At 46.2% G+C, this 15,289-nt stretch overlaps 1 protein-coding gene across 2 annotated transcripts in view; it reads left to right on the forward strand.

The window, feature by feature from the left end:
* LOC126285325 (L-dopachrome tautomerase yellow-f2-like) overlaps nucleotides 1–15,289 on the forward strand; it is a 497,699-nt gene that overhangs the window by 88,127 nt on the left and 394,283 nt on the right. Inside the window, exons 2-3 of one of the 2 annotated variants that reach the window (XM_049984628.1) lie at nucleotides 6,797–7,112; nucleotides 12,758–13,019. The exons of the other annotated variant lie outside the window; for it this stretch is intronic. Coding sequence (XP_049840585.1) covers nucleotides 6,797–7,112; nucleotides 12,758–13,019 — 578 coding nt within the window. The remainder of the gene's footprint in view (nucleotides 1–6,796; nucleotides 7,113–12,757; nucleotides 13,020–15,289) is intronic. 2 annotated transcript variants of the gene reach the window in all.

Genomic DNA, 15,289 nt, shown 5'->3' on the forward strand with positions numbered 1-15,289 from the left:
CGCGCTAGGCAAAATTTTTTGACAAAAGGCCGATCACAGGGAAACTGAGGACGCTCACTGAAATCAATTTTATGTTGGCTCTCAGTCGTATTGAGACCTGACATCAGCACCAGGAACTGACCTCACTTACAGCAGCCAACAAGTTAGTACGTGGTAGGAGGAGCCTTCTTTAGTATGCTGATGATACTGCTTTCCTAGCCCTTTACCCAACCCTCTATTTATTTCAGCGCACCCTTCAGTTCCATCTCAACGTTCCCTTCTAAGCTCCTCAAGGTCAGTTCTTCCCAAACGCAATGAGTTAGTTTGGCATGAACCATCTTCAGTTCCTTCCTGCAAGACCTAAGCTTAAGTGCTTAGAACCATCCTATCCAAGTTAATAACACTGAAAAATACCTTGGAGTAACGATCAACCACAAGATAACATGGTAACCAGTCTATTAAACAATCCAACATAAAGCGCGTAATAGCCTAAAACTAGTAAAAGTACTAATTACTTGAGTACGGCGACTGCAGCCTTTCGCCGTCCACCATATCTAGAAACCCTTGAACCGACTTAGGGTCATCTGAAACAGTACTGAAGCCGTCAGATTTCTGGTATTCCCTCCAAATCATTCAATCTCAATCACTTCGCCCTGCCCTGCAGCCGGCCGTTGTGGCCGAGCGGTTCTAGGCGCTACAGTCTGGAACCGCGCGGCCGCTTCCGTCGCAGGTTCGAACCCTGCCTCGGGCATGGATGTGTGTGATGTTCTTAGGTTAGTAAGGTTTAAGTAGTTCTAAGTTCTAGGGGACTGATGACCTCAGCAGTTTAGTCCCATAGGTGCTTCAGTCCGAAACCGAGCAACTGCTACGGTCGCAGGTTCAAATCCTGCCTCGGGCATGGATGTGTGTGATGTCCTTAGGTTAGTTAGGTTTACGTAGTTCTAAGTTCTAGGAGACTAATGGCCTCAGATGTTTAGTCCCGTAGTGCTGAGGACCAAAAACCTGCATATATATTTCAACTTTTACAAATTTTCGTATAAATTTACATATTTTAAATCCATTGAGATAATAGAGGAAAATTTGTGAGGTCGAAAGACCACCATGCCCCCGTATAGAACGAGAGGGATAAAACAATTATCAAGACGAAAACGGTGGACATCGACAGATGCCAGAGACGCGTCAAAAGGTACCGCAACTAGCCAGCTGAAATACTGACCTCCTACAAACGAAAGGACAGCCAAACAAAATCGATTGAAGACTCAGCATTTCATGAAACTGGGACGAGAAAGCAGGAAAATTTCACGAGTTCTGCAATAAATTTCAGCTGGTAGTATCAAATGCACTTAAGCCGTCAATGTTGGATCGAGTTTTGAAAGTGCGTCTGTTTATGTCATACAAGATAAGTTAAAACTGTTATCTGTTTCACGTCTTATTTATCCACATGACGCCTGTAGACGGATTATGTCCTCGTCTTCAGGTGGATCAGCTGATCAAGTCACTTTTTTACTTACTTAATGTAGTCGAATCAGCATACTTCATCTTGCACTGTTGCAGCACGACCAGTAAGCGGACACACACGCGGAATAGTACGCAGTGACAAAGCGATACTGAGGAGGAAACTGATACGTGTTGCGACGTAAGCAGAATCAGAGTGCAAGCCAACAAACGGATGTCTGATAAAACATCCCAGAAGTCGACTATTGCAGCGCAACAGCTGATGCAAACTTTACATTGTTGCTAATACGTTTCCCCTTTCAAGGAGTTTATTCGTGTCTGTTCTTTGAGAGGAAGCAGTCCGTTGGCGGCCGTTGTGGCCGAGCGGTTCTAGGCGCTACAGTCTGGAACCGCACGACGGCTACGGTCGCAGGTTCGAATCCTGCGTCGGACATGGATGTGTGTGATGTCCTTAGGTTAGTTAGGTTTAAGTAGTTCTAAGTTCTAGGGGACTGATGACCTCAGCAGTTAAGTTCCATAGTGCTCAGGGCTATATGAATCATTTTTGAAGCCGTCCGTTTTAAGCATGGGAAATGGTTTCTGCGAGATTTTAGAAGAACTAATGTACGCAGTGCGTGCTCCGTCCCTTCTAAAGACGTCCAGGTCACGACTTTGAGTCAAACAAAGGGGCCATAATTTCTTCTAACAGGGAGGCAAAGATCTTTCAAAATGGTTCAGATGGCTCTGAGCAGTATGAGACTTAACATCTGGGGTCATCTGTCCCCTGTAACTTAGAACTACTTAAACCTAACTAACCGAAGGACATCACATATATCCATGCCCAAAGCAGGATTTGAACCTGCAACCGCAGCAGTCGCGCGGTTCCGAACTGAAGCGTCTAGAACCGCTCGGCCACCGCGGCCGGCTGCAAAGATATTTAATTGAAGTTATTCTGTCTTTGGACTCCAAACAAACCTTAAAATATGCGGAACACTTTATGTTCAGAAATATTTTTAAAAAACCAACGCCAGTTACCACATACTGCACTAACCACCACCCCACGTCCATCGGATTTCGCAGTCACCATTGCACGCAAAAATACCTTTCCTCAGTCGGCAGATAGAGCTTTACATTGAGGTGGTAAAGGTCGTGGGATAGCGACGTGCACATACCCAGATGGCGTACAAAACGTATAAAAGAACATTGGAATGGCGGAGCTGTCATATTTGTTCAGGTGATTCATGTGAAAAAGGTTACGTTATGATTGTGGCTGCGGGAATTAACAGACATTGAATGCGGAGTGGTAGCCGGAGTTAGGTGCATGGGACGTTGCTTTTCAGAACCTGTTAGGGAATGCAATACTGCTAGATCCACAGTGTCAAGAGTGTACCGAGGATCTCAAATTTCAGGAATAATCTCTCACCACGGACAACACAGTAGCAGACAGCCTTCACTTAACGACCGTGAGCAGCGGCGTTCGCGTAGAGTTGTCTTTGCTAACAGACAAGCAGCACTGCGTGAAATCAACGTGGGACGTACGACGAAGGTATCCGTTAAGACAGTGTGATGAAATTTGACTTTTATGGGCTACGGCAGCAGACGACCGACATCAATGCCTTTGCTAACAGCGCGACATCGCCTGCAGCCCTTCTCATGGCCACGTGACCGTATCGTTTGGACCCTACACGAGTGTAAAACCGTGTCCCGGTCAGATGAGTCCCGATTTCAGTTGGGAAGAGCTGGTGGCAGGGTTCGAGGGTAGCGCGGAACCCACGAAGCCATGGCTCCAGGTTCGCAACAAGGCACTGTGCGAGCTAGCGGTGGCTCCACAATGGTGTGGGTTGTATTTACGTGGAATGAGCTGAATCCACTGGTCCAACTAAATCGATCATTGACCGGAAATGCTTATGTTCGGCTACGTGGTGACCATTTACTACCATTGATGGACTCCATGTTACCAAAAAATTGTATCTTGTCATCGGGTCACAATTGTTTGCGATTGGTTTGAAGAATATTCTGGACAGTTCGAGCGGATGATTGAGCCACCCAGATCGCTCGACGTGAATCGCATAGAAAATTACGGGAAATACACTACTGGCCATTAAAATTGCTACACCACAAAGATGACGTGCTGCAGACGCTAAATTTAACTGACAGGAAGAAGATGCTGTGATATGCAAATTATTAGCTTTTCAGAGCATTCATACAAAGGTTGGCGCCGGTGGCAACACCTACAACGTGCTGACATGAGGAAAGTTTCTAACAGATTTCTCATACACAAACAGCAGTTCACCGGCGTTGCCTGGTGAAACGTTGTTGTGACGCCTCGTGTAAGAAGGAGAAATGCATACCATCACGTTAACGACTTTGATAAAGGTCGGATTGCAGCCTCTCGCAATTGCGGTTTATCGTATCGCAACATTGCTGCTCGCGTTGGTCGAGATTCAGTGACTGTTAGCAGAATATGGAATCGGTGGGTTCAGGAGGGCAATACGGAACGCCGTGCTCGATCCCAACGGCCTCGTATCACTAGCAGTCGAGATGACAGGCATCTTATCCGCGTGGCTGTAACGGATCGTGCAGCCACGTCTCGATCCCCGAGTCAACAGATGGGAATTTTTGCAAGAGAACAACCATCTGCAAGAACAGTTCGACGACGTTTGCAGCAGCTCGGAGACCATGGCTGCGGTTACCCTTGATGGTGTATCACAGACAGGAGCGCCTGCGATGGTGTACTCAACGACGAACCTGGGTGCACGAAAGGCAAAACGTCATTTTTTCGGATGAATCCAGATTCTGTTTATAGCAACATGATGGTCGCATCCGTGTTTGGCGACATCGCGGTGAACGCACATTCGAAGCGTGTATTCGCCATCGCCATACCGGCGTGTCACCCGGCGTGATGGTACGGCGTGCCATTGGTTACACGTCTTGGTCATCTCTTGTTCGCATTGACGGCACTCTGAACAGTGGACGTTACATTTCAGATGTGTTACGACCCGTGGCTCTTCCTTCATTCGATCCCTGCGATACAGAGAATATTTGACTGCTGCCCTGGCCAGCGCATTCGGCAGATCTCTCACCAATTGAAAACGTCTAGTCAATGGTGGCCGAGCAACTGGTTCGTCACAATACACCAGTCATTACTCTTGATGAACAGTGGTATCGTGTTGAATCTGCATGGGCAGCTGTACCTGTACACGCCATCCAAGTTCTGACTCAATGCCCAGGCGTATCAAGGCCGTTATTACGGTCAGAGGTGGTAGTTCTCGGTACTGATTTCTCAGCATCTATGCACCCAAATTGCGTGAAAATGTAATCACTTGTCAGTTCTAGTATATTTGTCCAATGAATACCCGTTTATTATCTGCATTTCTTCTTGGTGTAGCAATTTTAATGGCCAGTAGTGTAATTCACAGGTCAGTTCGCGCACAGAATTCTGCACCGACTTCAGTTTCGCATATATGGACGGCTCAATATTTCTGCACGGGACTTCCAACGACTTGTTGAGTCCATGCCACGACGAGTTGCTGCACTAGGCTGGGAAAATGAGAAGGCAATGAACGTCACTATTCTGTCTGGCTGGATAGCCTGCAGAACATTTTTGTTCTACACAGTTATCCCTGTGTCTTTTACTCAAGTATAAACAGTATTTATAACACATCTGAAATAGTCAATGTTTAATTCAGTTTTTATTAAAAAATTATTGACTTCTAACGTGAAATAGAGGGATTCTGTAGTAAAAATAAAGGAAACGATGAAAATTTATCACATAGCGAAAGGAATTTTTCTGAACAAATTTTTAAAAAAAGACCGCAAAGCAAAAATTTATCAAATCTAGCTTCAACACCTTGTCGAACTTACACAAAACATTTTTCTGTTAGTCATAAACAATATCGCATTAGCAGTAGTAACAGAAAACCCTTTGCATTTGATAATGATCAAGAACGTTCTGAGTACAAAATGACAAGAAAAATTATATAGGTATATATTTATGTTTGTATTTGTAGACTGTCCTTGCATCAGAAGTAACTCCTTTGTTTGTATAAAAGCTCATGAGTTACGCCATCGCTTAATTTTTACTTCTTATAAAATGCAACATACTTTCTGTAAGGATATAAAATACACAGTAGACTATGAGTGAATGATGTGTGGTTCTAACTATGTGCCAAACAAACAACCAAACAAACAAAAGAAAAGAATGATGTCGTCGGCTCCCATTTAACTCTTCCACATTGATTTATGGTTCTTTGGTTGCTTGGTTAATTTGAGTGTAGGGACCAAAGAGCGAGGTCGTCAGTCCCATCGTATTAGGGAACCATCCAGGCACTTGCTTGAAACAATTTAGGGAAATCACAGAAAACCTTAATCAGTATGGTCGGATATGGGTTTGAACTGTCGTCCTTCAGAATGTGATATGTTTCTATCCCTACCGATCCTGTGGTATCGTATGCCGATACTACCTTACTGGCGTATCACAGTCGGCAACGGAACAGACAGTTTCGGTCGATGCTGATAGTGGTTGCGCAGGGTCTGGTAGACCCAATGGTGCGTGTCGCCGAGCCACGCCTCCAGCAGCTCTGGACTAAGAGCTCTCTCTCCCCTCGCGGTACAGGATCACCGGCGGCAGCGGCTCAGCATTTGGAGCATCGTCGCTACGACACCATCATTTGTGCTTAGTACAGCGAGCCTGATCCTAGAAGCTATTGTATGAGCTGGAGTTTAATACTCGTTGCGTTATTTGCAAAGAGCCTTCGCACACTTGGAGAAATACAAGTTAAGCAAACCTTCACTTTGTTGTGTTGACTTGCTCACTAACCATTTGTGCTCCTGTCCAGTTTTGTACGATGACGGTTTCCGCATCACTCTATAGCCCACCTCTCCTTACTACGAAGATGTACACAACAAAAAATGGTTCAGAGGGTCTAAGCACTATGGGACTTAACATCTGAGGTCATCAATCCCTGAGACTTAGAACCACTTAAACCTAACTAACCTAAGGACATCAGACATATCCATGTCCGAGGCAGGATTAGAACCTGCGACTGTAGCAGCAGCGCGGTTTCGGACTGAAGAGCCTAGAACCGCGCCGCCACAGAGACCGGCGTACACAACAAATTCTACCAATATTACCAGTAATGCTATCATTTACTATGTCATTTATGTAATTTACCAACGCTACCGAACCGTAGTTTTGGTAGAGCATAACTCTGTGCTACTCTCGTTACGCTAAGTTTGTCTTCGTTAAATTTTTGTTTGCCCACGATGCTTTGGCTACGTTTATATTTGCCCTGTTCCTTTCCTCGCACACGTAGCAGCTTCCTAAGATCCGTGCCTCCCCAGGACTTTTAACAAAGTCACTGACGTGGACGTTCGACTGCAGACGCGGCGCGCCATGACGACGTCGGCGCTGCTGACGACGGCGGCGACGCTGCTGACGTCGGCGGCGGTGCTGCTGGCGACGGTGACGCCGCAGGCGCGGGCGTCTTCCACCAAGGGCGTGCGCAAGGCGTTCTCGTGGCAGGCCGTGGGCTGGGAGTGGCCCGAGCAGGCGGCCGCCGCCGCCGCCTTGCGGGCCGGCTACACGCCGCACACCAACCTGCCGCACGGCCTCGAGGTCTGGCGCGACCGCCTCTTCCTCACCGTGCCGCGCCGCAAGGCCGGCGTGCCCGCCACGCTCGGATACGTCACCGTGCACAGTGAGTCCCCCACCCACCTAGCGGGCTTCACTGCTGTCTAAACTGAAACAAGTTACTGCACGGTTATGCTTGCTTATGCCATGCGAAAACTCTTCGGTGCAGTTCTCACTGTCCGCACCTCGTGGTCGTGCGGTAGCGTTCTCGCTTCCCATGCCCGGGTTCCCGGGTTCGATTCCCGGTGGGCTCAGGGATTTTCTCTGCCTCGTGATGACTGGGTGTTGTGTGATGTCCTTAGGTTACTTAGGTTTAAGTAGTTCTAAGTTCTAAGGGACTGATGACCATGGACGTTAAGTCCCATAGTGCTCAGAGCCATTTGAACCATTTGAAGTTCTCACTGAGGTGCGGTGCTACTCGCGATACTATGCAAAGCAGCCCTCATTGGTAGAGAGCACAGGAACACAGCTGAAGCGGGTCCGACAGGACGACGGTCGAAAAATCTCGAAATTATTTTATTATGGAAGTCGAATGTATATACATTGAGGGAGTATTCAAATGGTTGAAGTGACTCTGAGCACTATGGGACTTAACTTCTGAGGTCATCAGTCCACTAGAACTTACAACTACTTAAACCTTCTAAGAGTTCCAAATATAACCTGATATTTATCAACCTTCAAAATGGCTCTGAGCACTATGGGACTCAACTGCTATGGTCATTAGTCCCCTAGAACTTAGATCTACTTAAACCTAACTAACCTAAGGACATCACACACATCCATGCCCGAGGCAGGATTCGAACCTGCGACCGTAGCAGTCGCACGGTTCCGGACTTTGCGCCTAGAACCGCGAGACCACCGCGGCCGGCTATCAACCTTCAGTTGAATGTCTTTTGTCATAGGTAAAACTAATACCACATCCTGGTCAATGGAAGTGGGAAACTTTTTCTAATATTTTGTCATTTACTGTTATTATTTGGAATAAAACTGGATTCTTTTCTTTGAAAGACATCATCAAAATGGTTAAAATGGCTCTAACCACTACTGGGCTTAACATCTGAGGTCATCAGTCCCCTAGAACTTAGAACTATTTAAACCTAACTAACCTAAGGACATTACACACATCCATGCCCGAGGCAGGATTAGAGACTGCGACTCTAACAGCAGCGCGGTTTCCGACTGAAGCGCCTAGAACCGCTCGGTCACAGCGGCCGGCGCCATTATCTTTGTCATATTTGTAGAGACAGTAGAGTTATATCGCGTTTTGGCTGAATCGATATACTGCGCCTGCTAAATTTAAAGCTGCATCCCGGACCGTTACGTGAACGTGAGTATTTGACTTTCGTGGGCAAGTGCTCTACCTACCGTACGATCCATGCAGTACTCGAACTCTCGGCGTTACTTTCGCCAGTACCTCATCTTCAAGCTTCCTAACTTCAGAGAAGCTCTTCCGCTTGCCTGGCGGGACTAACACTCCTGGAAGAAAGGATATTGTCGAGATATGACTTACCCACAGTATGGGATTGTTTGCTAGTTTACAGTGAACTTCTGTGAAGTTTGGAGTGTAGGAAATGAGTTAGTGGTGGAAGTAAGGCTGTGTTGGATAGCTCAGTCGGTAAGAGCATTTGGCCGAGTGAGGGAACGTTCCAAAGTTAGAGTCTCAGTCGGGCACACAGCTTAAATCTGCCTAGATGTTTCACCCTTTAATATTGTTTGTTTTTTGCAGTTGTCCATATAGAAAAAATACAGTAGTACTACGAGAGTCACTCCTAAAGAAATGCACACTATTTTGTAAAAATGCAGTTTTCATTCTGCATGTGTTTAAGTTTTACACGGTGTAGATAGATCCTTCCCACTTCTTTTCAAACTTAGTTCAACCTGTTCCCGTGAGTGCGCCGTCACAGCATGTCTTCAAGATGGCTGCTACACTTGAAGTTCGTCAGAAGCAACGTGCTGTCATAGAATTCCTGTGCTGTGAAAACGAGACAGTGGGAAACATCCACAACAGATTGAAAGAGGTGTATGGAGATGCTGCTGTTGATCGCAGTACAGTTAGTCGGTGGGCAAGCAGGTTGCGTGATGAAAGCTGGCACGGCAATATTGAGGATTGTCCTCGCAGCGGCAGGCCTCGTACTGCACACAGTCCAGACAACCAGACAAGCAGAGAGTTAGCGAATTGGTGACTGCTCACAGACACATCACAGCGAACGAATTGTCACACTACGTTGGGATAGGGGAAGGAAGTGTCTGCAGAATACTGAAAGTGTTGGCGATAAAAAAGGTTTGTGCCAGGTGGGTTCCCAGGATGTTGACATTGGCTCACAAAGAAACAAGAAAAACGGTATTCAATGGATTTTGGAACAGTACGAGAATGGTAGAGATGAAGTTCTTGGAAGAATTGTGACAGGTAATGAAACATGGCTCCATCATTTTTCACTAGAGGCGAAGAGGCAATCAGTGGAGTGGCATAATGCAAATTCACCCAAGAAAAAAATTCGAAACCACACCATCTGCTGGAAAAGTTATGGCTACAGTGTTTTTCGATTCCGAACGACTCTTGCTTGTGAACATCATGCCAAGTGGAACCACCATAAATTCTGATGCATATGTGACGCCACTGAAGAAACATCAAGTTCGACTGAGTAGTGTTCGACCACATCGGCTAAAGCAGGATGTTGTGCTGTTGCACGAAAATGCACGGCCACATGTCAGTCAAAAAACCATGGAAGCGATCATAAAACTCGGATGGGCAACACTGAAACACCTGTCTTAGAGTCCTGACCTGGCTCCATATGACTATCATCCCTTTGGGAAACTGAAAGACTCTCTTCGTGGAAGCCGGTTTGAAGATTATGACTCCCTTGTGCACGGTGGCAAACAGTGGCTCCAACAGGTTGGTCCAGAATGTTAGCGGTCGGGTATACAGGCACTGGTTCCAAGATGGCGTAAGGCAGTTGATCGGTATGGAAATTATGTCGAGAAATGAAAATATTGTTCCTAAAGGATGTATCTACACACTGTAAAACTTTCAAACATTGTAAGACGTCATGCTATCCTGACCTTCATTGCTTACATATTCCGCCCTCACAATCATATTCCGAACATGAAGACGCTTCATTCGAACCCAAACTCGACAAGATAAAGTCAATATTGTATGAATTCATGTAAACGATATGCAAATAACTAGTAAATCGCAAATGCGCTCTGAGATTGAAATACTCGAGGCTGGCATACACACACACATTCAAGACACGACGGTCACAGGGGCTTTTAGTTCGAGAGATGCAAACCGCACACCGGGGGCCGGTACCTTCAGAGGACGACACAGCCTATCTATGTCGGCTGGTGACCGCCCATAGAGCAGATAGCGTTTGCCCGAGTGAAAGGAAGAACGACCCCGTTTTCGGCTTAAAAGCAAATTCCGTTACATTGTGTGGGAGCGCCCAGCCTACGCATTCTTTACAAATATAGCACACAGTTTCTGAGATTTTCACAGGGAGACAACAAACGCCAAACGCCAATGCTACAGATTTCCAGATTGGTCGCCTTAAATGAAACGCCATTCTCCCGTTTTAGAGGAGCAATGATGATTGGCAGACAATATTCTTATGCGCCTTGAGCCGAAGTAGTAATGGAGGAGACCGAAAGATATACCCCTTCACGTCTGGCTGTCGCTCTTGGAGAGAGAACACATAACGAGAGCATGTGCGCTTGTAAGCGTACTCAAAGAGCGAGGAACAAGTCTCTCCTTAGTACTTCACTGGAAGAGTACCCCTGTCGAGAGCGAATCGTTGTGGACTCTATACTGAGTCCTTGCGATTAAGCGTTGTTCACTGTGTTGGCTGCCACACTTATCGTGCGGTGTGAACGGACAGAGTTATAGTTAAACGCCTGCAAGCAAATTTTTGAGTGGCATCGCGGTGGACTGGTTATTTCAGCAGTGTACCGTTTGCTAGAGTGGCCATGCGGTTCTAGGCTACACTCTGGAGCCGAGCGACCGCTCCGGTCGCAGGTTCGAATCCTGCCTCGGGCATCGGTGTGTGTGTTGTCCTTAGGTTAGCTAGATTTAATTAGTTCTAAGTTCCAGGCGCCTGATGACCTCAGAAGTTACGTCGCATAGTGCTCAGAGCCATTTGACCAGTGTACCACGCCAATAGTTAGACTAGGGGTGATTAGGAGTCCTTGACTTGATGAAGGCGTAGGGAGAGTTTGATTGGCGAAGGTCAATCCAGATAGAACGAGAGTTATCTTATTTTCAGCAGCGAGTGGCACAGACTGGAGTCATCGCAACTTACGGTATTGTGCGCTACAGCTCTTGCGAGCCTCATATTTCCTCCACAATAGTACACTTCACTGCATTTCACACGACGCGACAGCCTCGACCGTACCTAGCAACATTCTAACGGATAATTATTCAAGTTGAGTAGGCGCGGCTCTCTCTCATTCTGCCAAGTCAATGACAATCTTAAACTATGTATAGAAATTTCATTAGCGAATCCTATCCTTAAGGGGTTACTTCACAATCCGAAAAGAACCCGGAAATAACTTGTTCGGTTAATAACTAAATGTGTCATTGTGATTTCTCCGAATTTTGCGAAATAAATAATAATATTCGTTAGTTTTATGTTTTTCTTACCCTAACTAGCACTACTGCAGTACCCAAGTATCCCACTAGTTACGTAAGAAATTTTGTGAATATTTTGTGTCATTTCCTTACAGTGGACGACTCCAGAAGATGAAACTTCCTGGCAGATTAAAACTGTGTGCCCGACCGAGACTCGAACTCGGCACCTTTGCCTTTCGCGGGCAAGTGCTCTACCATCTGAGCCACCGAAGCACGGCTCACGCCCGGTCCTCACACCTTCACTTTTTCCAGTATCTCGTCTCCTACCTTCCAAACTTTACAGAAGCTCTCCTGCGAACCTTGCAGAACTAGCTCTCCTGAAAGAAAGGATACAGCGGAGACATGGCTTATCCACAGCCTGGGGGAATTTCCCAGAATGAGATTTTCACTCTGCAGCGGAGTGTGCGCTGATATGAAACTTCCTGGCAGATTAAAACTGTGTGCCCGACCGAGTTCGAGTCTCATTCTGGAAACATCCCCCAGGCTGTGGCTAAACCATGTATCCGCAGTGTACTTTCTTTCAGGAGTGCTAGTTCTGCAAGGTTCGCAGGAGAGCTTCTGTGAAGTTTGGAAGGTAGGAGACGAGATACTGGCAGAAGTGAAGCTGTGAGGACGGGCGTGCGTGGTGCTTCGGTAGTTCAGATGGTAGAGCACTTGCCGGCGAAAGGCAAAGGTCCCCAGTTCGAGTCTCGGTCGGGAACACAGTTTTAATCTGCAGGAAGTTTCATATCAGCGCACGCTGCGCAGCAGAGTGAAAATCTCATTCTGGACTCGAGAAGATATTTATAGCTGAAAGTTTTTCAGGCATTTCCCTTTAGAACGTATGGAGCGTCTGTCTGACTTCTGTAGTAGTGTGGGGGCGGAAATTGCATCTTGCAGGAGCCACAGTGTAAAGGGTACATCTCAGATTAATCCGTTGCGGAGAATGACAGAATAGCACCCACACGCTCACAACATGCAGAATAAAGGATGGATTTAAAAAAAAAAAAAAAAAATTGTGTGCTTTTATTTTGGAGTGACCCCCGTATCAACCTTGTGTTCAGAGGTTTAACCGTGATGTTTCGATATTAACTGCTGGGGAGTTGCAGGGAACGAGAGAGCTCCTACTACGCCACGGTCGCCGCCGCTGTCGCCTTACCCGGACTGGGAGACGCAGCGGCTGGAGGGCGGCGAGCGCGCCGAGGGCGAGTCAGCGCGCATCACGTCCGCCTACCGCGTCAGGGCTGACGCGTGCGACCGGCTGTGGGTGATGGACGCCGGCACCGCCGACCTGGGACAGGGCGCTCTGGTGCGCCTCACCCCGCCACAGTTACTCGTCTACGACCTGCGCACCGACACCCTCCTACTCAGGTACCCTGTATCCTGTCATCACACGGAACGTGTTGCTCAGCGTGAAGACGCAAAAGCTCGTTCCCGACGAAGTACGAGCACTCTCACGGGCGTACCCAGTGAGGGGCAGGGAGGGGGGCGGGTGGCACCTCCCCCTTCCCTCCCCCCTAGAAGACATTAGAACTCGATCGCGCAGATACGGGAGTAATTTTTTCGTCTTCGGCACGTTACTGTCGGCAGGGAAGTTTATGTTGTTGTTGTAGTCTTCAGTCCTGAGACTGGTGTGATGCAGCTCTCCATGCTATTCTATCCTGTGCAAGCATCTTCATCTCCCAGTACCTGCTGCAACCTACATCCTTCTAAATTTGTTTAGTGTATTCATCTCTTGGTCTCCCTCTACGATTTTTACCCTCCACGCTGCCCTCTAGTATTAAATTGGTGAGTCCTCGATGTCTCAGAACATGTCCTACCAACCGATCCATTCTTCTAGTCAAGTTGTGCCACAAGGTCCTCTTCTCCCCAATTCTACTCAAAACCTCCTCATTAGTTATGTGATCAACCCATCTAATCTTCAGCACTCGAGAGCTTCTATTCTCTTCTTGTCTAAGTTATTTGTCGTCCACGTTTCACTTCAATACATGGCTACACTCCATACAAATACTTTGAGAAACGACTTCCTGACACTTAAATCAATACTCGATGTTAACAAATTTCTCTTCTTAAGAAACGCTTTCCTTGCCATTGCCAGTCTACATTTTATATCCTCCCTACTTCGACCGTCATCAGTTAGTTTGCTCCCCAAATAGCAAAACTCCTTTACTACTTTAAGCGTCTCATTTCCTAATCTAATTCCCTCAACATCACTCGACTTAATTCGACTACATTCCATTATCCTCGTTTTGCTTTTGTTGATGTTCATCTTATACCCTCGTTTCAAGACACTGTCCATTCCGTTCAACTGCTCTTCCAAGTCCTTTGCTGTCTCTGACAGAATTACAATGTCATCGGCGAACCTCAAAGTTTTTTATTTCTTCTCCATGGATTTTAATACCTACTCCGAATTTTTCTTTTGTTTCCTTTACTGCTTGCTCAATTTACAGATTGAATAACATCGGGGCTACGACCCTGTCTCACTCCCTTCCCAACCACTGCTTCCCTTTCATGCCCCTCGACTCTTATAACTGCCATCTGGTTTCTGTACAAATTGTAAATAGCCTTTCGCTCTCTGTATTTTATCCCCTGCCACCTTCAGAATTTGAAAGAGAATATTCCAATCAACATTGTCAAAAGCTTTCTCTAAGTCTACAAATGCTAGAAACGTAGGTTTGCCTTTCCTTAATCTTTCTTCTAAGATACGTCGTAAGGTAAGTATTGCCTCAAGTGTTCCAACATTTCTACGGAAGTTTATAGAAATAATAAATTTAGCGATAAGCAATCCGCTCTGCTATTCGCAGGCATGTTACGTCGCCGACGAACAGCGTATTCATTTGTAGGCAGTAAGGCATCATGACTATGTGACGTACCTAACGAACAACGTCGTTTCTCCTACCATATTTAAATGTAAAATGCTTTTCTGCTCCTATACTATTAATTAGCAAAACTTTACCATCTGGTGAGCAAGATGTATGAGACAGGAGAAATACCCTCAGACTTCAAGTAGAATATAATAATTCCGATCCCAAAGAAAGCAGGTGGTGACAGATGTGAAAACTACCGAACAATCAGTTTAATAAGTCACGGATGCCAAATACTAACGCGTATTCTCTACAGACGAATGGAAAAACTGGTAGAAGCTGACCTCGGGGAAAATCAGTTTGGATTCCGTAGAAATATTGGAACACGCGAGGCAATACTCACCGTACCACTTATCTTAGAAGCTAGATTAACGAACGGCAAACCTACGTTTCTAGCATTTGTAGACTTAGAGAAAGCTTTTGACAATGTTGACTGGAATATTCTCTTTCAAATTCTGAAGGTGGCAGGGGTAAAATACAGGGAGCGAAAGGCTATTTACAATTTGTACAGAAACCAGACCGCAGTCATAAGAGTTGAGGGGCATGCAAAGGAAGCAGTGGTTGGGAAAGGAGTGAGACCGGATTGTAGCCTATCCCCGATGATATTCAATCTATATATTGAGCAAGCAGTGAAGAAAACAAAAGAAAAATTCGGAGTAGGTATTAAAATCCATTGAGAAGAAATAAAAACTTTGAGGTTTTCTGATGACATTGTAATTCTGTCAAAGACAGCAAAGGACTTGGAAGAGCAGTTGAACGGAATGGACAGTGTCTTGA

Source organism: Schistocerca gregaria, chromosome 8 (assembly GCF_023897955.1).
Source record: "Schistocerca gregaria isolate iqSchGreg1 chromosome 8, iqSchGreg1.2, whole genome shotgun sequence".
In the NCBI taxonomy this organism is placed as follows: Eukaryota; Metazoa; Arthropoda; class Insecta; order Orthoptera; family Acrididae; genus Schistocerca; species Schistocerca gregaria.